The 21099-nt window shown below is 41.0% G+C and overlaps 1 protein-coding gene across 13 annotated transcripts in view; it reads right to left on the bottom strand.

Moving 5' to 3' along the window:
• The window catches only part of mafgb (v-maf avian musculoaponeurotic fibrosarcoma oncogene homolog Gb), a 39636-nt gene that overhangs the window by 11261 nt on the left and 7276 nt on the right, over nucleotides 1-21099 (bottom strand). For 5 of the 13 annotated variants that reach the window (XR_006370397.1, XR_006370399.1, XR_006370400.1 and 2 more), the window contains exon 1: nucleotides 87-261. The exons of 5 other annotated variants lie outside the window; for them this stretch is intronic. Coding sequence is in view for 2 of the 8 variants with exons in the window: in XM_044114300.1 (XP_043970235.1) it covers nucleotides 87-161 (75 nt within the window). In the remaining 6 variants the exon portion in view is untranslated. Of the gene's footprint in view, nucleotides 1-86; nucleotides 262-4087; nucleotides 4148-21099 lie in introns of those variants that run through there. 3 more of the 13 variants (XM_044114305.1, XM_044114308.1, XM_044114302.1) reach the window with 2 other exon arrangements.

Genomic DNA, 21099 nt, shown 5'->3' with positions numbered 1-21099 from the left:
AACATAAAACAAAAGAAACCGTATTTTACCAAACCCCCCGTCCCCCTCCCCGATGGAATCAATATTTAGCACAGATTTATACCCACCAGAGAAAAAGGAGATATTAAGCGAAACCGAGCATTCTGGCTCTGTTGTGGGAGCATGGCACAGACTTTTTGCATCTGTATAAGACTGCATGAGTGAAAGTGACAAACGCTTCTTAGAATTTCCCTGACTTCCTGTTTCCTTGTGGTTTCACTCACAGTGCCCACTACCTTTGTACTCTCAAGCTCTCATTGGCTGGCTGGAGGCCAATAACGATGAAACGAGCAAGAAACAAGAGGAAGTGGTGAAGTTTGTAGGAAGGACTCCAGAGGGAAGCTAACTGTTACAGTCCTGTTTCAATATAAAGACAGACCATCTCAAAAGATAAAGAGCGCAACGCAGAGAAGTGTTCAAACCGCTCAAACGTTATCGTGCGGAACAACAAAATGTAATGTTTTTAACTGGGATTTTATGTGATGGAGCAACACAGCATGGTGCATAATTGAGCAACCAGCTGTTAAAGAGGCATGATTTTTAACTTTTTCTTTAACGACAAAACCGAGGGCCCCTCAAAGAAAATGTTGCGGCTCTGTATTGAGCCCTCAGGATTTGAAACTGAAATGTTTGCTCATTTTTCTTTGTTAAACAGCTCAAGCTCAGGCAGACTGAATGGAGAGCATTACGATGGGGGTGTGAATACCTCCAATACCTACGGGGATTTTTTTTAAAAAGAAGTAAAATCCCATCAGATCAATTAATATATTTGCTTTTGTCCCAAAGTGCAAACAAGGGACAAAAGGATGGAGACAGACGTGTGAATCAGAGGTGAACAAAGAGCGAGCGTGGAAGTGCAACAGATGAGATCAGACCTTGGAGCTCAGTGCTCCAGCGAAGAGCGTCTCCACAGGCTCTCAATGACAAGCTTTGTGTGTGTGCTGGCCTCCTCTCATCTCTCAGACCTCAGTGTATGTGCCTGAGATAAAGAGAGGCTATTGTTGCTGCTGCTGCTGCAAGATCATCATGAGACCAGTCATGATGACTCAGCAGATTGCTGATCTCAACCCAACCTGCCGCTTATCCCCTCTCCCAGCCTCCACACTTTGCTCTCTCCTCTGACACTTTATGTGGCGTCCACCCCCGCCTGCATGGCTTTGATGACTGTTTAACACCTTTTTTTGAAATCGGACCAGTGGGCCAAAACAGCAGACGAGCTACGGAGAGGCTAGAGAGGGAGAGTAGAGCCAGGAAGATGGCCAAGTTGTATCCGATGAGCTGCTAAACAGATACAGGAGGCACCTGTCGTCGAAGCTTTAGCAGGACGTTCTGCCATCAAGGCTTACCAAGGTTTTCAGAACGATAAAAAAAAGTTACGTCACATCGTCCTGAAGGTTTAAAACTGTCGTAATAAAATCCCAGAGAAGGTGCTGCAATGAGCTAAGTTTTCTCCAGCTGTCAGAGTTTAAAGTAAAGCTTAAAGGAAAGCAGCGCTGCCCCTCCCTCACCAACTGCTGCACAATGCTCAGTACATGGATTTGGAAACATCCTTAGTCAGGCAAAAAAAAACCAACAAAACCGACAGTGCTGTTGAAACTAAAGGAGGGCCACCTGTCACCTTTTATTACGACAACGTTGTTTTATTACTACAGTAGCCGAGCAACGTGTGCCATGTTTTTCTAAGTGACATTTTCAGTAACCGTTTCCTTACCAGAAATGGAGAGGTGTCATGACGTTTACCCTTTCAGCCATTAACTCTTTCAGCTCCTATCTGAGGTTTTAGTGGAAGCACGGTCAATGAAGTGAAACAGATTGAAGCAATCCATTAAAATTGCTCTCCTGTTTAAGCATGCCAATACAGGGTTTCAAAGTCAGGTTGTTCAAAAATAGGCAGATTTTTCGAAACAGTTGTTTTATTATCTCCATTTTTATCACCAGAAAGTCAAGTTGGGACAGATTGTGGAAAAAGCTAAAAAAAAAAAAAAAAAGATCAATGTCTTGTAAACTATCTGTGTTAAACATTGGGATTGTGCAGCAGGATCTTGATGGTAAAGCAAAACCTTTTCAAGTCTTGAAGTTGGAATCGGGATCAACCAGCGTAACTTTAGTGACGTTGTTCAAATTAGAAGACAACACTAATTACTGCACTTCCAACAGCAGTAATTCCAGTCATAGTTGCTTTAAATGGCATGAATCAGAGGAAACTGGAAGTCCATCTGATAAACTTTATATAAAATTTATTTATTCATGTTTCCATAAATGATGTGACGTTTTTTTTCTTCTACAGGTAAAGGGAATCGCTACTGATAATACAGAATCTCAAAAAAAAAAAAAAAAACACATTAAAAAATATCCCAACTGGCTGCTGCTTGGCTACCTGAGCAGAGAGTCTGACTAATTACTAAGCTAATATAATGTTGGATACCTGCAATATACAAGATTATATTATATCTTGCTATTCACGCAATAGAAGCACATTCACTTGAAATTTAAAGTACTAAGGTTAGAGGAGTTTTCTTTTCTTTTCTTCCTAACTATATAAATCAAAATAAATTTAGCAATTACATTATTAATGCAAAAACAACATTATTTTATTGTTTTTGCATCAGTAGTCAAGAAAACATCAAAATGTAAAACGACATCAAACATAGGTATGTTTTTACTACCAACTAAAAACTCATATCAGTCCATAACAGAAGAAAAAGTGAAATAACTCAAATGTGTTCATTAACATTTAAAATACTTTTAAATATTTATTTTTGAAACAAAGCTTTGTACTTGTGTATTATTTCTGCCTTATTTGCTTGTGTATTGCTTATCAAAGCTCTACAGTGAGAATGTCACACAGGGCCATGTTTACAGTGAAAGTAAGAGATTATTAAATCAAATAAACGAGCAAAGCTGCGAACAAAAAAAAAAAACAGCTGTGTGAACAAAAAAAAGCTCCTCCTTCAGAGGAAGCGATGGGTTTATAAGACACGAGGCCACATGTCTTGTTACATCTTTATTCTTTAGTACCAAAAAGGCACGGAGCCAATTGTGCGCCTCCCCCACAATGCACCTCTGCCTGTCTGTGAGGGTACCACAAATCCTACATTTATAAATAGCTGCAGATCAAAGAAAAAAAAAATGTAGCAGCTCATTAAGCGCACACGCACTAAATATGTCAATGCACAGCAATTTTTAAAATTCTGTTTACGACTGCATGACACGTTTAAAGTTGTGGGAATAACGCAAACGCCGTAGGAGGCTCCATCCAATCCTCCTGCTTTTATTCTATTTATCTTGAAACAACTCAAACTTCCTCTCAACGAGTCGGGATAACTCAAGTAACACGTGGCGACTGTTTTCAACAACTGGAGGGCTTCCACATGTGCTGCTGCAGTCTGAAGTTTGATTGTGATGCAGCCTCCTGCAGCTGGAGGTGCATCTTCGCACAATAGCTGCATCAAAGGCAGGGAGGCTGAGGGTGGCTGCCGGTGGTGGGGGCGGTGAGAGAAGACAGAGGGGGGGGGGGTTAGGAAGGAGGCCGATTTCCTGGCAAGCGCTGGTTTATTTCCCCTGTGTCGAACTCTCTCCACCCCCCCCCCCCCCCTTTCACCCCCCCTGAACACCCAACACCCACCCTCCATCGACACAGAAACAAAAAGCCTTCTGCCAAGATCGTGCACATTATCCCGCCGCCATGCCTGCGGGGTCTATTAAAGCACACACATGTAAAATGGTCGGCAGAGCTCAAACATGCAGCTTTAACTTTTTGGAGAAGAAGCCGACAGATGTGGAGAAGCTTTGAGTTCCTGCACCCCAGAGGTTCGATTAAAGTTACTTTTCAAAAGGATGTTTTAACGTGACAACAGAGTGTTGTTGCTTGGATCTGAGCTGACTGTGGAGCTAGATCCTACTGTCACAGTCTTAACACAATACTGCCAGGAAGAAGAACAAAAAGCAGCTGGCACGGTTCCCTCAGAGCCCGAGTGTCAACATCATAGAGTTAGTGATTACAAGAGGAGACACAGAGACAGCTTAAATATGCAGAACAATGGAGACAGGTGTGTTTGTAACGTTTCACCTGCCAACAGCTCAGGAGCACACAGGGAATTTGTTTGAAAGGCAGTGGGTGGTGGGGCAAAATCACACCTGGAAATGGAAAAATATATTATAGAAATAAATTTAAATATAAAAAAGTAGCAATTAATATTTTTACATCTACAGGGCTTTTTACATAATTACAGCCAACACTCTTAAGCAGATATTTGTTAATCGTAGTGTTCACAGCTGTTGTGTTTGTAAGGTGTTATGGTAAAATTCAACAGAAGTAGAGGTTGAAATATTGTAAACTATGCAACAATGACATATAAACATTTTAACAGTTTGAATTGTTTCCATCTGTGGTCACTCAGTAGCTCTGATTTATATTAAGAAAGATACTTTAAAACAACAGTGTTGAAAAAGGGTATTTTTCCCCCTTATTGTGTGATTTGTTCAGTGGATAAGATAAAATAACATGAAAGCAGTTTTCTGGCCGATCTTTAAAAATCTTGACCTGCTGGTTCTGATTTTAGCCCAGAATATATTCTTTTTTTTCTGGAAATGTCACTAAATATACCAAGAAAGTCACTGAGTTGGCAAAAGTGGGGTGATTATTGTTAACTGCAAACATGCAGATATGACCTGGTGGGCCGGTCTGTCAGTCAAACCTCTCTCTGCAGAGCAGAAGAGGACAGAGGCTGATATTTAGTCCTTTGGCCAGATAGATAAGATTAGTGGATAAGATAAGATTCACATTTAAGTATCGGCCGATCACCGATCTCCCAAAATTAAGGAAATCGGAGCGTGGTCGGTTTATCGGCTGACCAAGTGCTAAAATAGCAACTGGAACTGATTACAATCAGTAAAAAACATCACAATTTTACTTTAGCAACAACTCATTATTTCATTGATATGTTGAAGCCGGTGATCAGCACAACTCTGTAACCAAATTTAAAAATAATTCAATCAGACTAAATCTTTTTTAGGTCAGCTTCCTGTAGGTCAGCCACAGGTCAGCCAATGATCACAAATATTGTGAACTAGCCAATCAGAAGCTCACAAAGTAATGACATCATCATCTGAGCTTTTCTAAGGTGCAGTTATTTTAATGTATGTAAACTTCTGAGCTTGAAGAAATACTATTACTAATACTAAGAACAATGCTACTAGTACTACTACTACTGGTAGTACTACTACTTCTACAACTACTACTACTAATAATAATAATAATAATAACAATAATAATAATAATTAATAATAATAATACATTGTCTCTCTTTGTTCTGACGTTTTGAAAATACAAATAATTTTAGTAATTCTTATTTATTCAAACCATGAAAGGTTTAGCCTGATTTAATGTCAGTGGAAAAAAGGTTACATGTCTTTTTATTTACTGTACATAAATATTTATTTTCAACTGTTTAAGATGACGGTCTGCCTCCTCATCTTTTGATTGTTGTGCTGCAGCATTTTCTCTTGTTTCTGACTCCCAACAAATGGTTGTGTATTAAAATCCATAAAATGATTATTTGGCCAGTCATCAGTCAGTGAAACTAAAATAAAACAACCGAGTTGTCCGAAAGTGCTCCCTGTTTTGTTAAATGAAACTTAGTTTAAGACACAATAAAAGTTAATCAGTTTTTCTCAGTAAACTAAACTGTAAAATTTGCTATTCCTAAAGATAAATACTAATTAACAAAGCATATGAAGTGATAGAGGTGAATAATTAATATGTAACTCTACTGCAGTCTAGAAGTTCTTGTAATTAGAAATGTGTGATATTAAGAAAAGCTGAAGTATGGGACCGTATTGCAATGATTAAAACATGCTGACAACATTCACTGCATGTTTCAGCATGTGGCTATTTTATGCAAATATGACTCGTATTATGACTCGTATATGACTTGTATTATGAAGGTAATAACACTTTAGCTTTTTATAAAAAATACATAATAAAACTGTCTTAAGACAAAAAATGTGTTCAAATCCACACTACTAAACTACTGTATGCAACTTCCAGAAAAGTTTAGACCATTAGACCACATGGAAGTAACTCAGGTTAGCGATTATGTGTAGAGTAAAGGCAATGCCATTAATCGTACCAATCAGTGCACAAACACACATTATATCTTTCTATCCTCACAAGGACTTTTCATTGACTTCCACTCATTTTTGACTCATTCCTGCTCAACCTTGGCCCTGAACCTAATTATTACCAGTACATCCCTAAACCTAAACCTAACATAAACCCAGTTCACGTCTTAGTCCTAAACCTAACCACTAGTCCAAAATCAGCACTCCTTCTTGGAGCAGTGGGTCCTCACATCCAAGTATTTGCTGGAGAAATGGGTCTTACGAAATGAGAAATGGGAAAACACACACACACAGAGATATATATACTGTATATAAGCACACACACCTACACACACAGTCTCGGGGTGTCCTTCCCATAATGGTTGTGGGGTGTCATTGCAGAGCGGTCAATGCCACAGCCGCTGTTGCTACAACAGACAGGCTTTTTGCTGTGGCAGGCTGTATTTTTATGGAGCAACTTAAAGAACGCTGACAACTCAAGAGTAGAGCTGCTTACTGTTACAGTGGAGAGACGACACACACACACGCACACGCCTGCACACGCACACACACACACACACACACGCATACACACACACACACCCTGAGGATGGGACCCAGAGGCGAGGATGGGTGAAAAGGTGAAAAGTGTTAGAGATGAGCAAAATATGGCTTATAGACAAGAAGAGAAAAATCTGGAAGGAGAAGAAATAAACAGGTGAAAGACTGAAAAGACATTAAGGTGTGAGTGTGTGTGGGGGGAGGGAGCAGATGAGGACAGAGGGGAGAAAAGAAGAGATGAGGAAGAGGAGGAGTGGGGTGCTGTTGGTAGAGGACTGAAAGAATGCTGACGTCTCCAGAGCTGATTAGCGTTACACAGAGACATCACACCCACAGTCGGGGAAAAATGCTGAGTACGGAAGGAAGACAGGGTGGGGGGTGCAAATGACAAGGGAGAAAGAAGAGAAGAAAAAGAGAAGCGCAAGCAGGGAGGAGGAGGAGGACAGAGGTGGAGAGGAGGAGTGGGACGGTGGGGAGTGTAGAGGAAGGGGTGGGAAAGCGTTTGGGTGAAAATGCATCCTCAACACATTTGTAGGAGCTTAGCTGTTGAGTACGGGGAGGCGGAGGAGAGCGGGATGGTGGGGTGGAGGGGCGTTGGAGTCTGAGATATTAAAAAAAAAACAAAAAACTGAACTCAGCAGCAATCACAACCTCGAATCAGAAAGGTTTTGATCCATCAGACATGAGACCGTCAGCTTCATCGACAAGACGAGCATCAAGAAACTGGTGTTAAAAAAAAAACTAACTCAAAACTAAAGTATTAATTCCAAAGTGGTACCAGATCACACAGACACTCTTCAGTGTGAAAGTTGTTACTGAGTGAAGGAATGAATTTATAGTTTCTGTGAGGTGTTTAAAAGTACAGAACAAAACGTGTACAAATATGTTTAAAAGGAAACTGTTCTTACTTCATACAGAAGAATTTTAGTGTAATCAAACTGGAAGAGAACAAGAGAGAGTGAGACTTTTAGAAGACAACAGGAAGGCCTAACTAAGCGCATTAGACATGTCATTAAATCCTTCTGAGCTCTTGATTTACATTTTTATTAATTAATTTAAGAGTTTACAATCTCTATAGTATCCACACAGAGAGACTATTGTTTCAGCAATTGAAGCCAAGCTAACTGTGCTAAGATGTTATAAGACAGATTTATCAATTCTATTTTTTTAAGCCCTTTTCACAAAACAGTTCCATCATCAGTCCACAAAGATGAGCCCCTCTCTGAGCTGCCTCTGGCCATTCAGATTACAGATCGAGACGACAATATATTGCACTTGTAAGGTTGCAAAAATCTCAGCAGAGTTGATATTCAACATAACACTGGCAATGAGTGTTGAACATCTCCCACTCTGGAGGGGTAAATACACAGCTGGCATCTTATCAGTTTTGTTGTCTGCTGTGCATCACTGCTACAGAAAGAAATACCCTTGGCTAAAGTCCAGGGATCTTTTTTGTTTTAGCGCATTTCACCATGACTCAGCTAAAGTTTGCTAGTGACAAGGAATGCTGTGCACTCTGCAGTGACCCCAGTTAGTTTTCATTACATCCTTGACCCAGAAGCAGTCATTTCTTGTGGGTCTGTAACCACCTTGCTTGGCTGACTAGAGGGGTGACAGTGCTGGGTTGACTTCAACCCCCATGCTGTTTAGGTCCTACAGAAATGACAACAAGGCATCTAAAAGGTGATGACTGGGAACTCAGAGTAACTTTCCACTTTACTGCATTCCAGTTGTTCCACTCGTTAAGAGTCGGAAAGCCTTTGTTGTTCTAACTATACCCTGGTACCGCTGGGTAACAGTAGTAATAACCGAGCTGCACAGAACCCACTAGGATGAGGCATTGCAGGTGATTTTCCAGACTTGGAAGTCGAGATTTCCATGTTCCGACTACAAATAGGTTTGTAGTCCGAATGTCGTTTTTGGATGTTTTGTGAAAGAGCTTTTTGTTTTGAAGAGTTAGTTAAATCCTGTTTTATAGTGACTACTCTGTCATACACACAATGTGACATCACATCTGGTCCAATTATAAATAATGTACATTAGGAGTCATAAGGTGCATTCACACCAGCCCTGTTTAGTCCGCTTTAATCAAACTCCAGTTTCTTTGCCAAGAAAGTCTGGTTCGCTTGGGGAGTTGTGAATGCGTAATCAAACTCTAATGTGGACCAGAAAAGTGAACTCTGGTTCACCTACAAACTAAGGTCTCAGTTTGGTTGAAGTGAACGCTGGCGTGGTTCGTATCCAAAACCACCCTGACCGGAGACCGCTCCAAAAGCAGGAAGTGACTGTAGCACAAGGCATTCTGGGTAAATACATCCAATACAAACGGGAGAGTCTAATATCAGAGGGAGAAATGGCTGGAGGTCTTTTGCCAAAGGCAAAGGAGAAAACCTGCAAACACTAAAATCTGACATTAATCCATTATTGTTTACATTTAGTGAAGAAGGAAGTTCTTCTTATGTCTTCTTCAGAGGCTTTCATGTTGTGTCCTTCAGTAGTTCTTGATGCAGCGCCACCACAGGCAAAGGGGGGAAGATTATAATTTGTTTGACACAATGTAAACACATCTGAAAATTTAACAAACGTTGCAATTTTGGGTTCAAATCGAGTCTGCCAGACTATCAGGTGCGAAAACGTCCTTAAAGATACAAAGAAATTGACTAAAATAGGTAATGGCATGTTAATAATTTTAAGAAATACTATGATTGGGGGGCGTGCTCCGGTGGCGTAGAGGGTAGCGCGCCCCACGCCTGGAGGCCCCCAGTCCTCGACGCGGCCGTCGCGGGTTCGATTCCCGGACCCGACGATATTTGCCGCATGTCTTCCCCTTCTCCTTCCCCCTCTCCTGTCAGCCTACTGTTGTTTAAGGGACACTAGAGCCCACAAAAAGACCCCTTGGTGGGGAAAAAAAAAAAAAAAGAAATACTATGATTGGAATTGGCTACAAAATTCAAATAATCCCTGACATCGACCCTTGTTAGCAAATTGGGATGGTACGTAAAGCGAAGGAGTGGCAGGAGGTCAGAGTGGTAAATATGAGGCTTATAAAGACAGATTAAAGAGCAGAGGGAAGAGCACAAGACACCTTTCTCTTCGTGTAATGCAGACTAACAGGATAATGAACTCCAAGCTAGTGTGTGTGCGTGCGCGTGTGTGTTTGTGTGTGTGTTTTGGTTCAGACGGAGCTCTAATTAATCTTGTTTTAAAGAACCTTCTGCTCTGGCCACTGCTGCCCCACACAGACGAATTTCTTAGAAAGAGACTTTCGATTTAGCTAGCTGCTCAGACATGGGGGGGGAATAAATGTCCAGATTAGATGCTCCAAAAGCCACCGGGGAGGGAGATGAGTGGGTGTGCTCGCACATAAACAACACAGCGTTCAGGGGATGATCAAGAACAGATCGCGAGAGTCACAAGTCGTTTGAGATGCAGTGTTTATTGAATTATCCTGCCATAACAGCTGCTTTAACTGCACCGTCTCCCTCAGGCAACTCTCTGAGCAATAACTGAAATCACAAAGGATGGCATCCGAGTGAGGCGGCGAAGACGCGCAGCAGGACACAGAGGGAACGGGGATGGAGAGACACAAAGGCAGCATAATGTGGAAAGAGTGAGTTTAAAACCTCAGAGAGCTACAAAAACACAGCTGCTGGCTGCGGTCCCACCTTGCTTCTGCTAGAGAAATAAAAAGAGAGAGACCAAAACAAAGCAGCGCTTAAGCTGGCTGATCTAAAGCGGGCCGAGGGTGTTGAGGGAGTTGGTAAATAATTAACGACGGGCACTGTGTGGAGGCTAATTGAGAATTAGGAGCCAGATCAGAGATAATGGCAACCTGTGAATAGAGAAGACGCTCAGGGTGGAGATGCAGGACCATGGAGAGAGGGAGAGGGAGAAGATGAGAAGAGGACACCCATCTGAGCTGGGAGCGCGTGCAAGGGCAGAAAGAAAATAGGGAAGACATTAACAAGAAGGTATGCAGAGCGTGAAATAAGCATGATAACAGACGGAGGAGAAGAAAACACAGGGAAGGAGAAAAATAACAACAATCTTCACACTTTTCTGCAAGTTAAAAGTGTGTGTGCGTATGGGTGCGTTTTGTCAAACAAGTGTGTTATTAAAGGCAAGAAAAACTCCTGGCGTCGACACGTTTTTCCCATTTCAGGTAGTAAGTCGGAGTGTGATGACAAATTTCCCAACACAAGCAAAAAAAAGAAACTGCACTGTCAGGCAATTGAGCTCTGGCTCCCTTTTTTTCATAAGCACTTTTTCCTTTTTTTTGAATAGAGAAATATTCTACTGCTGGTTAAGTTACTTCCCTCTTTGTGGGTGTGTGTGTGTGTGGGGGGGGGGCTGTGCGTGTGTGTGTGTGTGTGTGTGTGTGTGTGTGTGCTTGGAAAACAAACAGAGCTGCGAGGGGAGACAGTATTAAGTCAAACCACACGGTGGGTTTATTTCTCTCTCTATACCTCCATCTTGATCAGCAATAGCAGTTTGGGAAGAAGAAAGTTGCAGCAGCGCATGAGCACCGTTTTTCTCTGTGGAAATGCTCAGATCTTTATCAGGCACGTTGATGAGAAAAGTGCACGGAGAAGCGTCTCGGCGGACACACAGAGACGTGTCCGGTGCCACAGGGAGCTCTGACCTTCAGCTCGGGGACATTCCTGGTACCCATTTTAAGGTTTTCCATCAGCTGCCCATCATTCTGGACGGTATGAGAAGCACGCACACGTACTGCTGCAACTATGCCACCTCTTTTTCTTCACTAAGGAATTCATCTATTCACGCTACGCAAACAGTCCAGAGCAAAAAACACAATCTGCAAACAAGTAACAAAAACAAGTTTAAACACTTTTCCATTCTGTTTTTTGTTCTTTTGTTTGTTTGTTTGTTTGTTTGTTTGTTTTTCGGTGATTATACTCAACTTAAATTCCTCAAATTAATAATGAAAAATAAAAACTTCTGATTTTACGGTGTGGTAAAGTTAAAGCTGAGAGATCTGCTTGTGACCAGAACTGGTTGGTTGGTTTTCACGCTGACCTACTACGGCTGGACGATATCAGGAAAACAGGCGACCTGACCCGTGAAAATGTGAGCGAAGGTTGCAATGGTGATGTGAACTGAACTGTACAGTGCTTATGTCATTCAGCCCCAGCTGGATTACAATAACAAACCCCAGAAAGTGAGTAGCAAGTTATGTCATGTCTAATAAGCCAATGCACTCCCACACTGACAATCTCTTTCTATGTGGTGGAAGTTGTGACTGCTGGAAGGAAACCTAAAAGTTTGTCATTTTCTGTGATGTTGAGGTGTTTAAACACGAAATCAAGGGTGAAAGACGATACTTAAAACGTCAACAAAGGTTCAATCTTGAGATGTGTCTGCGATTCATTCGGGCTGCGAGAGAGTGAGAGAGAGCAAGACTTTCAGCAGATAACAGAATAGCTGAACAAAGTAAAGCAGCATTGTTTCGTTTTACTCTTTTGAGGTTTTAATCTTTTATTAAAGGAAAATGTTGGCAGTTTTTGGAAAATAAGTAGGGATGGGAAATTATCGTAGCTTTCTTAATACAACAACTACAAAAGTTGCAACAATTTTGATGTATCATAATAATGATAAACTGTACTTGGTGTTGATTGCAAACCCAAAAATTAAAAGCATTGTCAAGATTGTTACTTTTACTATTTTTACAAGGTTATTTCTGTGAGAGAATCCAAAAAGACTGGAAGGAGATTTTAAACAAACAAGACAAGCCACTATGGAAATGTTAACCAACCTCATGTTGCTAACTGACAGTATAAGATCCCGAAATATCCATCCATCCATCCATTTTCTAACAGCCTTTGTCCCTAATGGGGTCAGGAGGGTTGCTGGTGTTTACCTCCAGCTAACGTTCCGGGCGAGAGGCGGGTTCACCCTGGACAGGTCGCCAGTCTGTCGCAGGGCAACACAGAGACACACAGGACAAACAACCATTCACACACACACTCACACCTAGGGAGGATTTAGAAAGACCAATTAACCTGACAGACATGTTTTTAGACTGTGGGAGGAAGCCGGAGAACCCGGAGAGAATCCACCATGCACAGGGAGAACATGCAAACTCCATGCAGAAAGACTCCGGGCCGGGAATCGAACCCAGGACCTTCTTGCTGCAAGGCAACAGCTCTACCAACTGCGCCATCCCAAAATATGTTTGAAATATTTAAACATATGTTTAAATTATGAAGTATTTATTTAAAATGTGTAAAATCCTCCTTTAAAGCAACAGTTCTCTCTCACACACAATATATAACATCAACTCTGCCTCCAATATTTATTAACAAAGAACGTTCACATCAAAAAGCTCAGAAAATTAATACTACGAACGTTGATTTTACATCCTAAACAAAGAAATCGCCCTCAGATTCTAATCAGTGGTTCTCTCACAAACAGCCATTTCAGCTTTTTTCCTCAACCAACTTAGATCCAATATAATTTTAGATCTTCAACAGACTTTTTAAATCACAATTTTTTTTAACATTTTCTTTTATTTGTAAAAATTCACACAAAATGTAGACTAGAAATACTCCATTCCTAATTCAACTGTTTTTTTTCCAAGTTGAAAAAAAAAATCCATTCTCACTTTTCTTTTTTTAACTTTTCCAAAGTTTGATAGTCAATATCTCCTTTGTGTATTTTTAACCAAAATACACAAAGGCAAAGACAAACCCTTGCCTTTGCCAACAGTCCAAGCTACATCTGGTTGGTTTTTAATTGATATAAAAAAGAGAAAATCTGCTATGTTCATTCATAATAAAAGAAGAGAAATCTAACTTTGTAGATATTTAAAATATTCTGTTCTTAAACAACTCCATTAAACCTCTGCCAATCTTCAGGTTGCAAAGTACAGTATGTTACAAAGACGATCGTTTGTTTCAAAGGATTTTTCCAACAAAAGCCAGAAGATCATGTAAAAATGTATAAATTTCACTTTAGATTGTTGTTCTAAGTACCAAACAATACAGTGCTTGGTTTGCTGACCTTAAATTTGGTTGTAATGATATGTAGTCAGTTAATTCTTAAAGAAGTTGCACTTTTGTTTAAAAACAGTTTAAATGTATAAACTATAAATCAGACTTTGGAATGAACAGAGGAAATATTTTAATGTCACAGGTGACGGTTAAGAGCTGCCACCACGCCGTGAGCTACAGACATACAGACTTTGTTCCCTCTCTTTTAACTCCTTGGCATTGATCCACAGAGACTGGTGCTTCTTTTCTTCTTGTCTTTCTTTCTTTTTTTTTTCTTTTTAAGGTTCACAAATTCATACCACAATCGGAGACTCGTCACACTGCAGTTAAAAACTGCGGCAAGTTGGCGCATTGAGATGATGCAACTAGTAGACAACCGGTATTGCGGGTATTCCTGTTACTAGGGCCTTCGAAGCTGTGCACTGTTCACAGGGCCTCGACGCCACAGGATTGTCACTGTGCACAGAGGGTCTCACGCAGACAGAAACTTCCCGAAAGCGAAGAAAGCCGTCGCCACAAGGGGAGATGTGGGAACTTTGTTTGAGACGTACGTTGATCTGAAGAGCTAAATGAGTTTGAACACAACTTAAACTAAAACTATGAACTTGTTTTCTGTCTGCTAATCCGTCTGGTGCAACTTACAATGAGATTTGTCTTGATTTCAGTCAGGTTATGTAAAAAGAAGTTAATGCACTTGTAGAGTTTGGGTATAAACAGACTAAATAACGCAGCCCACTAATGCGGAAGCAGATGAAGTGTGTGTAGGGGGGAGACAGTGGAGCACAGCAATGATTATGTACCAGATCTGCTTACACCATATTTCATCATTACTGTGGAGAGGAAAAAACACTCAAATATTGATCTGCCCCACTGCTTCCTTTCCTCCCTGCCTCTCTCACTCACCACCAAATCCGTCTTTTATTCCCGCGTTTCCATCTCTCGTTTTACTTCTCGCTAACACTTTCTGAAATTTGCAAGCATAACAAGACTTTTCTGAGAGGAATCCCAGTTGTAAAGACGATCATAAACACGCAGACGATACTTATGAATTATGTTCAAAAACACCAAAGTTTCTTGCCTTTAAACACACACAAAGAGAAGGTGGACAGAATATCGTGAACACCTGCGCAATCTATCGCAATCCAGGGCTTCAGGTGTGCAAGGGCAGCGCGTGTGAAGTTTTCTTTAATGTGTTCTCAAAACTCAGGGGTAAACAGACCACATCACGCAACAACTTAAAACTGAACACCAGTAATTAGGTTTTCAACAAACCTAACGGACTGAAAAAAACACTCATTTAGACACAACAAGCTGGGATGGACCACTCGTTAAAGCTTTTCTGGTATTTAAACTAAGCAAAAACAAGCTTTATGGCATTAAAGAGACAAATTTAATGGTTAAAACACAGGTTAAGTTCATGTTATAATAATCAAATAAAGGTATTACTAAGTCTTTTCATTAACTTTTGAAAAGCAAGTCTTTCAACTGCAGTCATTATTTGAAGACGCTCCTGGTAAAGTTGTGGGAAACGCTGTAAATAAATACATCCATTAAAGTAGCAGAGGAATCTCCCTAAGCTGAAAGTTTAAGAAAAAAATTCATCTGAGTTTCAGTGTATGTCTAATTGTTTCAGTAGAGCACGACATTTCACAGATGTACAATTATCTTAGCCACTCATCAGGAGCCACATTTATCTGCCACCACTCACAGTGATGGAGAATGCCTGGGAAGTCTTAAACTGTCCAAAACTCACTGTGAGAGAATTGGAGCAAAAGGTGCCATGTTGGAGTCACCAGGTCTTCATTACATCTCCATCTACCATGTTTGAGGTGTGCTTTGCTCAGACGAGACGAAGATTTGGGTTTGGCAAATGTGTGTCCACTCTCAGGTACGGCGGTGGATCTGTAATGCTGTGGACGTGTTTCTCTTCCAAACACCTTATTAGAAAGCAGAAAATCATAAACCATAAACGTTTTGGAATACCAGATGATTTAAAATTCGACTTTAAACCTTGGTTCTGTTGGGGGAGCTGAAGTGACCAGATCAACAAGAGGACCCTGAAATAAAGCACCGTCAAAGAATTTGTAAAGGATTTCTTAACCACAGAGGAAATGTACCTGAATTAAAAGTTGTATTTTTCTAAAGTTTTTCGGTGTGACATTATTCTAATGCAATGAAAGATGAGTTTGTTTTAAGGCACTTTATCTGTCTACCAATAAATGTGGGTAGCAATAAAGGCCACCAAGCTTTTATTAGCAACTTAATGACGCAACTAAGGTCAAAGCTAAACAACTAATAAAGCTAAACAACAATCCTTTATTTCTTATACAGCTCTAGCAGATGTTCCTGGACACCAAAGTTTCTTGCCTGTAAGCAAACACACACACACACACACACACAAAGAAGACGGCTATATTAACAGCGTACCTGTTAATATTTTCTGCCATACATTTAAACAAATTTCTTTCTGTCCTGTAGAGCAAACACCTGTCTTAGCTGTTTGCCCCGTCTTCCCTTCAAAGGAGGCTTTACGGAGCGTTTCATCAGCTTGATCCCCGTACACGCAGGGAATTGAGAGGCTCTTTACTCAGACAGACAAACTGCTCTGATGTGGTGAAACAGAGCGACGTTAAACCGAATTCAATGCTTTGGACTTTGTCCTGGAAGGAGGCAGCTCAGGTCAAACGTGGTGACGGGGTGGAAATGAAAGAAGTGTGAAATGTTCAAAGACCAACTGGTAGTAAAATCACTTCCCTTTGCAAAAAATAACTAAAAAAAGGAACTAAGACACGTTGTTGTTTTTTTTTTTGTTTTTTTGCTTTTACTTCGCTGCTACAATGCACAACAACAAGCAGATCTTAGGTTCTTGTAGGTGTTGTATATCTCAGTCTCCTCTTTGCACTCGCGCCCTCTTTCTCACATACACACATGCACGCACAAAAAAACAGGGCAAAGAAACTAGCTGTGGTAAGTAACAAGTGAAAACGCCATCTGTCAAGCGAGAGCGCATTTGCTTCGCCTCAGCATTTTCAGGGGAATGCCTTGAAGACAAAAAGGTCCTTGTTCTCAATCTCTCCGCAAATCCCATCTCTCATTCTTCCTCCCTCTTCCTTCATCCCCCTTGCTCCGCGCGTCTTGCCGCTCCGCCACCATCAGCAAAGTTGCACACATAAGCATTGGTCAGCGTTCAATTACCGCGAACACCAGGGAAGGATGGGAAAGTACTTGACAGAGAAATGCACTTCAAGCACTGATTAAATACTGATACCAAGTATAAAAAGCTAAGCCCCTTAGGTTGTGTGTGCGTACGTTCAACAAGAGAAAGGAAATGGGGAAAGTGTGTGAAGACAGTGGTGGTGGTAAGAGGGGTGGGGGGCTGCTTTTCCCTCCAATACTGATACAACTGTTTCATCATTATGACCCTCTATTACAGTACTTGCCAACTTGCTTACTACATACTTTTGATACACTCTGCAGAGTGCTGACTCTAACTAAAGCTGCTGATATGGAGTCATTAGGGGGTGAAGTTTCTGTTTTTCTTGTGCCCACAGAGCTTCCCTATTACTCTTTAGTGTTTAAGAGTTGCACCGCTCATAGGTTGCTACCAGGCAGCAGATAATGGCCTATCCACAAGAGATCAATCAGAGGATATTCTGTTGCAAGGCATTATAGTTCACTGAGCCGCTTTCCTTTTTTAGCTCAGGTCTGCGTGGTTCATTAACTGCCACAACAGTCAATCCCTTTCTGGGGCTTTTGTTTGTTTTATCGGGGGAGTTACTTAAGGTAAAGCCAGTATATTCAGAAAAACAGATATAAGGTTTTCAAATATTATGGCACCCAATTTGAATAAATGTTTACAGGCAAAAGCATGATGTTTATAAATTATAGTCTAATAGATATTTTTCATCTTAAAAAGAAGAGTCAGGCTAGCTAATTATGCTAAGGTGTATCAGAGGCAGATGTAAGCTTATAGATATCAAGATTTTCTCTATGAAAGTGACCAAATATATACATTATTTTTTAAACATAAATACAACCTCAATCAACTAAAAGAAGGCTAAAACCCTGCTTTTTAAGTCAGTCTAAAGGGGTAGTTCAACTTTTAAGTGAGTTCCTGTTAAAATGTTATAAGCACTTAGTTTCTTACCTGCAGGAGATAACTCTCTTTGTCTTTCATCTAAATCCAGATTAATTGGTCCAGAAACAAACAACTAGTCTGAGAGAAGCCAAAACCAAAGTGGAAATCACCAACCAAAAAAAACCCACAAAAAACCTCTAAGTTGATCCACACTATAAGAGAAATAGAAGTAGGTGTGCCATCAATAATCTTTATTGAGAAAAGAACATGCAAAGAGTTTTTCGATTAACCAACTGGACTCATCTAAAAGGAGAAAATAAGATGTTTCACACAGGAAGATTATTGGAGAAACACAGCCACTAACCTCCATTTTCCATGAAAATAATCATCAGCTTCTTTGTAAATAATAGCTCTAACCAAATAAGAAGACAGTTCAAAGATTCATGAATTAGCCAAACTTTTATGACGTTTTTGAGAGTGAAGTAGTTTAAGACGACAGAGGTTCTGTCTGCTCTTCACCAATAATCTGACTTTATTGTTGCACACTTTAATGATTAGACAGTGTGTTTTTCGCAGGTTCTTTATTTTCTTTACACTGTTAACACAGACAAGAGCGACAGTGAGCGCCTCCGCTGACCAGCCGTTACTGCACTAAATTGCCGTTGGCTCGCTGAGTCAATAAATATTTACAATATAGGTCAAAATGCTCATTCAAAACTTACACATAAACATTTAGTTACTTTACTCTAGCACACTTCCCCTCAACAAGACAATTTATGTAAATAGCAGCGCTAATTGATATTTACCTGTTAACACAGACAAGAGCGACAGTGAGCGCCTCCGCTGACCAGCCGTTACTGCACTAAATTGCCGTTGGCTCGCTGAGTCAGGAGTGCTCACCGTGCTCCATGTGCCAACTGGTGGCGAACTGCTGTAACTGCATCCCAGCTCAAGCAGGGGAAGTGCAGCCCAAAGGCACGGTCAAAAGAAGTCTTTAAATAAAGTAAAGTAAAAAAAGGGAGGGGGGTGTAATACTTCTAATGTCCATTCTGTCACACTCTCCCCTCCAAAATGTAATGTCGTCCCGACATTCGGGTACCCTAGCGTTACAGCAAATAAATCAGCAAACATGTTTTAATGCTTTACAATTATGCAGAGTACTTCTAGGAAGGAGTCAGAATGAATGTTCAAAGAGATGCTATGCTGTGTCCAGTCCGACAATATGACATATATCTCCTATTAACGCCACATTGCTGCAGTCGACGCCATTGTGCACGATGACAATCCACCACTTGATCCGCCAGTAGCGTAAATATCTGCAATCTCTTCTGAGAGTAAGGTACTTTAACTTAAAAGTAAACTCTACCTTTAAAAACATGCTGAAATTGATACCATGGGTACTCATCTATCATTCTACCTAAGATACATCAAAAAGTAGTTAATCATGCAAATCATTCTAACTTATTCACATTAGAGAAAAGGCTGTCCCAAATTATGGTAATTGAATCGTAACATAGGTTTTCTTGTTCAAAAGGATACCTTCCCACCCTGTGGGGTGATATGTCAGTCTCTTCTTGGACACTGGCAGCTGACTGGTGAGACTCATCTCCACTGTTCATGTTCTCTGGATGAAAGTCGTCTTCTAGTGTTGCATCCATGTCCTCACCAAGAGTTGGTTGCTGCCCTGGTCCACCACCATCAGCTATGCAGTCCCTTTGCATGTCCTCGTTGATTGGGTGGAACTCTGGTGCCTCCGCTCTCAGCTGACTCTCGATGAGATGATCTGACTCCATTTTGTGATGCTGTAGAGGTGGATGAATGATGGCTTCCCAGTTGTCTTCATCATCAGAGCTGTCTGCATGTCTCTGCTTCTCTTTCTTTTCGGGTCTTTTAGGTTGAGTGGTTACTTTTGGTTCTGTCGTTGAAAGGAAATCGCATGGAAGCAGCAGATTTCTGTGGATGGTCCTGATTCGCCTTTTCCACTTTCTGGGTGAATTTCATAGACAGGACTGTCCTGATGTTTCCTTTCTTTAACAAGGTACACTTTATCTTCCCAGAATGCTCTCAATTTTCCTGGTCCTCCCTTCTCATTCAGATTCCTAACAAGCACTCGGCAACCTGGATACAACTCCCTCCATGCAGTTTCCTATCATAGTGAGCCTTCCTCTCATCGCTTGCTTACTGGCTGTCCTGGATGCCAACTGATAGGCTTCACTCATCCTTGTCCTCCATTTTTCTGCATAATCCCGGTGGGAAGAGCTTTGGTTCTTTTCACTGAGACCAAACATAAGATCAATGGGGAGCCGGGCTGACCACCAAATAAGAGGAAGTACGGAGCATAGCCAGTAGCTTCTGCGTGTGCAATTGTATGCATGAACCACTTTTGGTAGAGAAGATTTCCAATCTTTTTTCAATTTCTGGCAGACTCCTCAGCATGGCAAGTAGTGTCCTGTTGAACCTTTCAACCTGACCATTACCCTGCGGATGGTATGGCGTTGTTCTTGACCCCTTGACTCCACTGTACTTTTCGAGTGATGCAAATAGTTTGTTTTCAAACTCTTTACCCTGGTCATGATGCAGCTTTGTGGGAAAACCAAACTTCAAAATAAAATCCCCAAATATTTTCTCTGCAGCTGTTTTGGCAGCTTTGTTTTTGCAAGGATAAGCCTGGGCAAACCGTGTGAAATGATCCATCACTACAAGGATGTATTCATACCCACCACTGCATTTCTCCAGATGTAAGAAATCAATGGAGACTAACTCAAATGGGTATGTAGTGATGATGTTGGTAAGAGGGGCTCGAGCTGGTTTATTGGGCCGCTTTCGTTTCAAACAACTGCATACACGGGTGACATAGTGTTCAACATCACCTTGCATGTTAGGCCAATAGAAACGATCTCTGATGAGATGCAACACCCTCTCAACTCCAAGATGACCCATCTCCTCATGAAGCTCCTTAAAAACAAGTGCATGATATTTCTGTGGTAGAAGGAGTTGTGAGCGACTGGCTGTCTTGCGGTGGAGTAGTCCATCTTCATCCATATATAATCTGTGTTTTTGTCTCATCAGAGCAACAGCCAACCTGTTGCCCTTGTGCCAGCCATGCTTTGGTTTTTTTCTGTGCAGTAATACATCTCAATACTTCACTAATCACTGGATCATCTTGTTGAGCTTGTCTAAGAGCTGCTCTACTGATGTCCTTTACTGATGTGTTAGCTGCATCACATTCCTCTGTGACCAGACTGTTGATGGTTGCTGGGCATAGCCATGGCTCAGAGTCTTGAAACTGAAGAGCAACTGCTTGAATAACACTGTTCATCACCTCTGGGT

This window comes from Gambusia affinis, linkage group LG04 (genome assembly GCF_019740435.1).
Source record: "Gambusia affinis linkage group LG04, SWU_Gaff_1.0, whole genome shotgun sequence".
NCBI classification, from domain to species: domain Eukaryota; kingdom Metazoa; phylum Chordata; class Actinopteri; order Cyprinodontiformes; family Poeciliidae; genus Gambusia; species Gambusia affinis.
The sequence above is the reverse complement of the archived record's forward strand: the minus strand, read 5'-3'. Positions and strand labels throughout refer to the sequence as shown.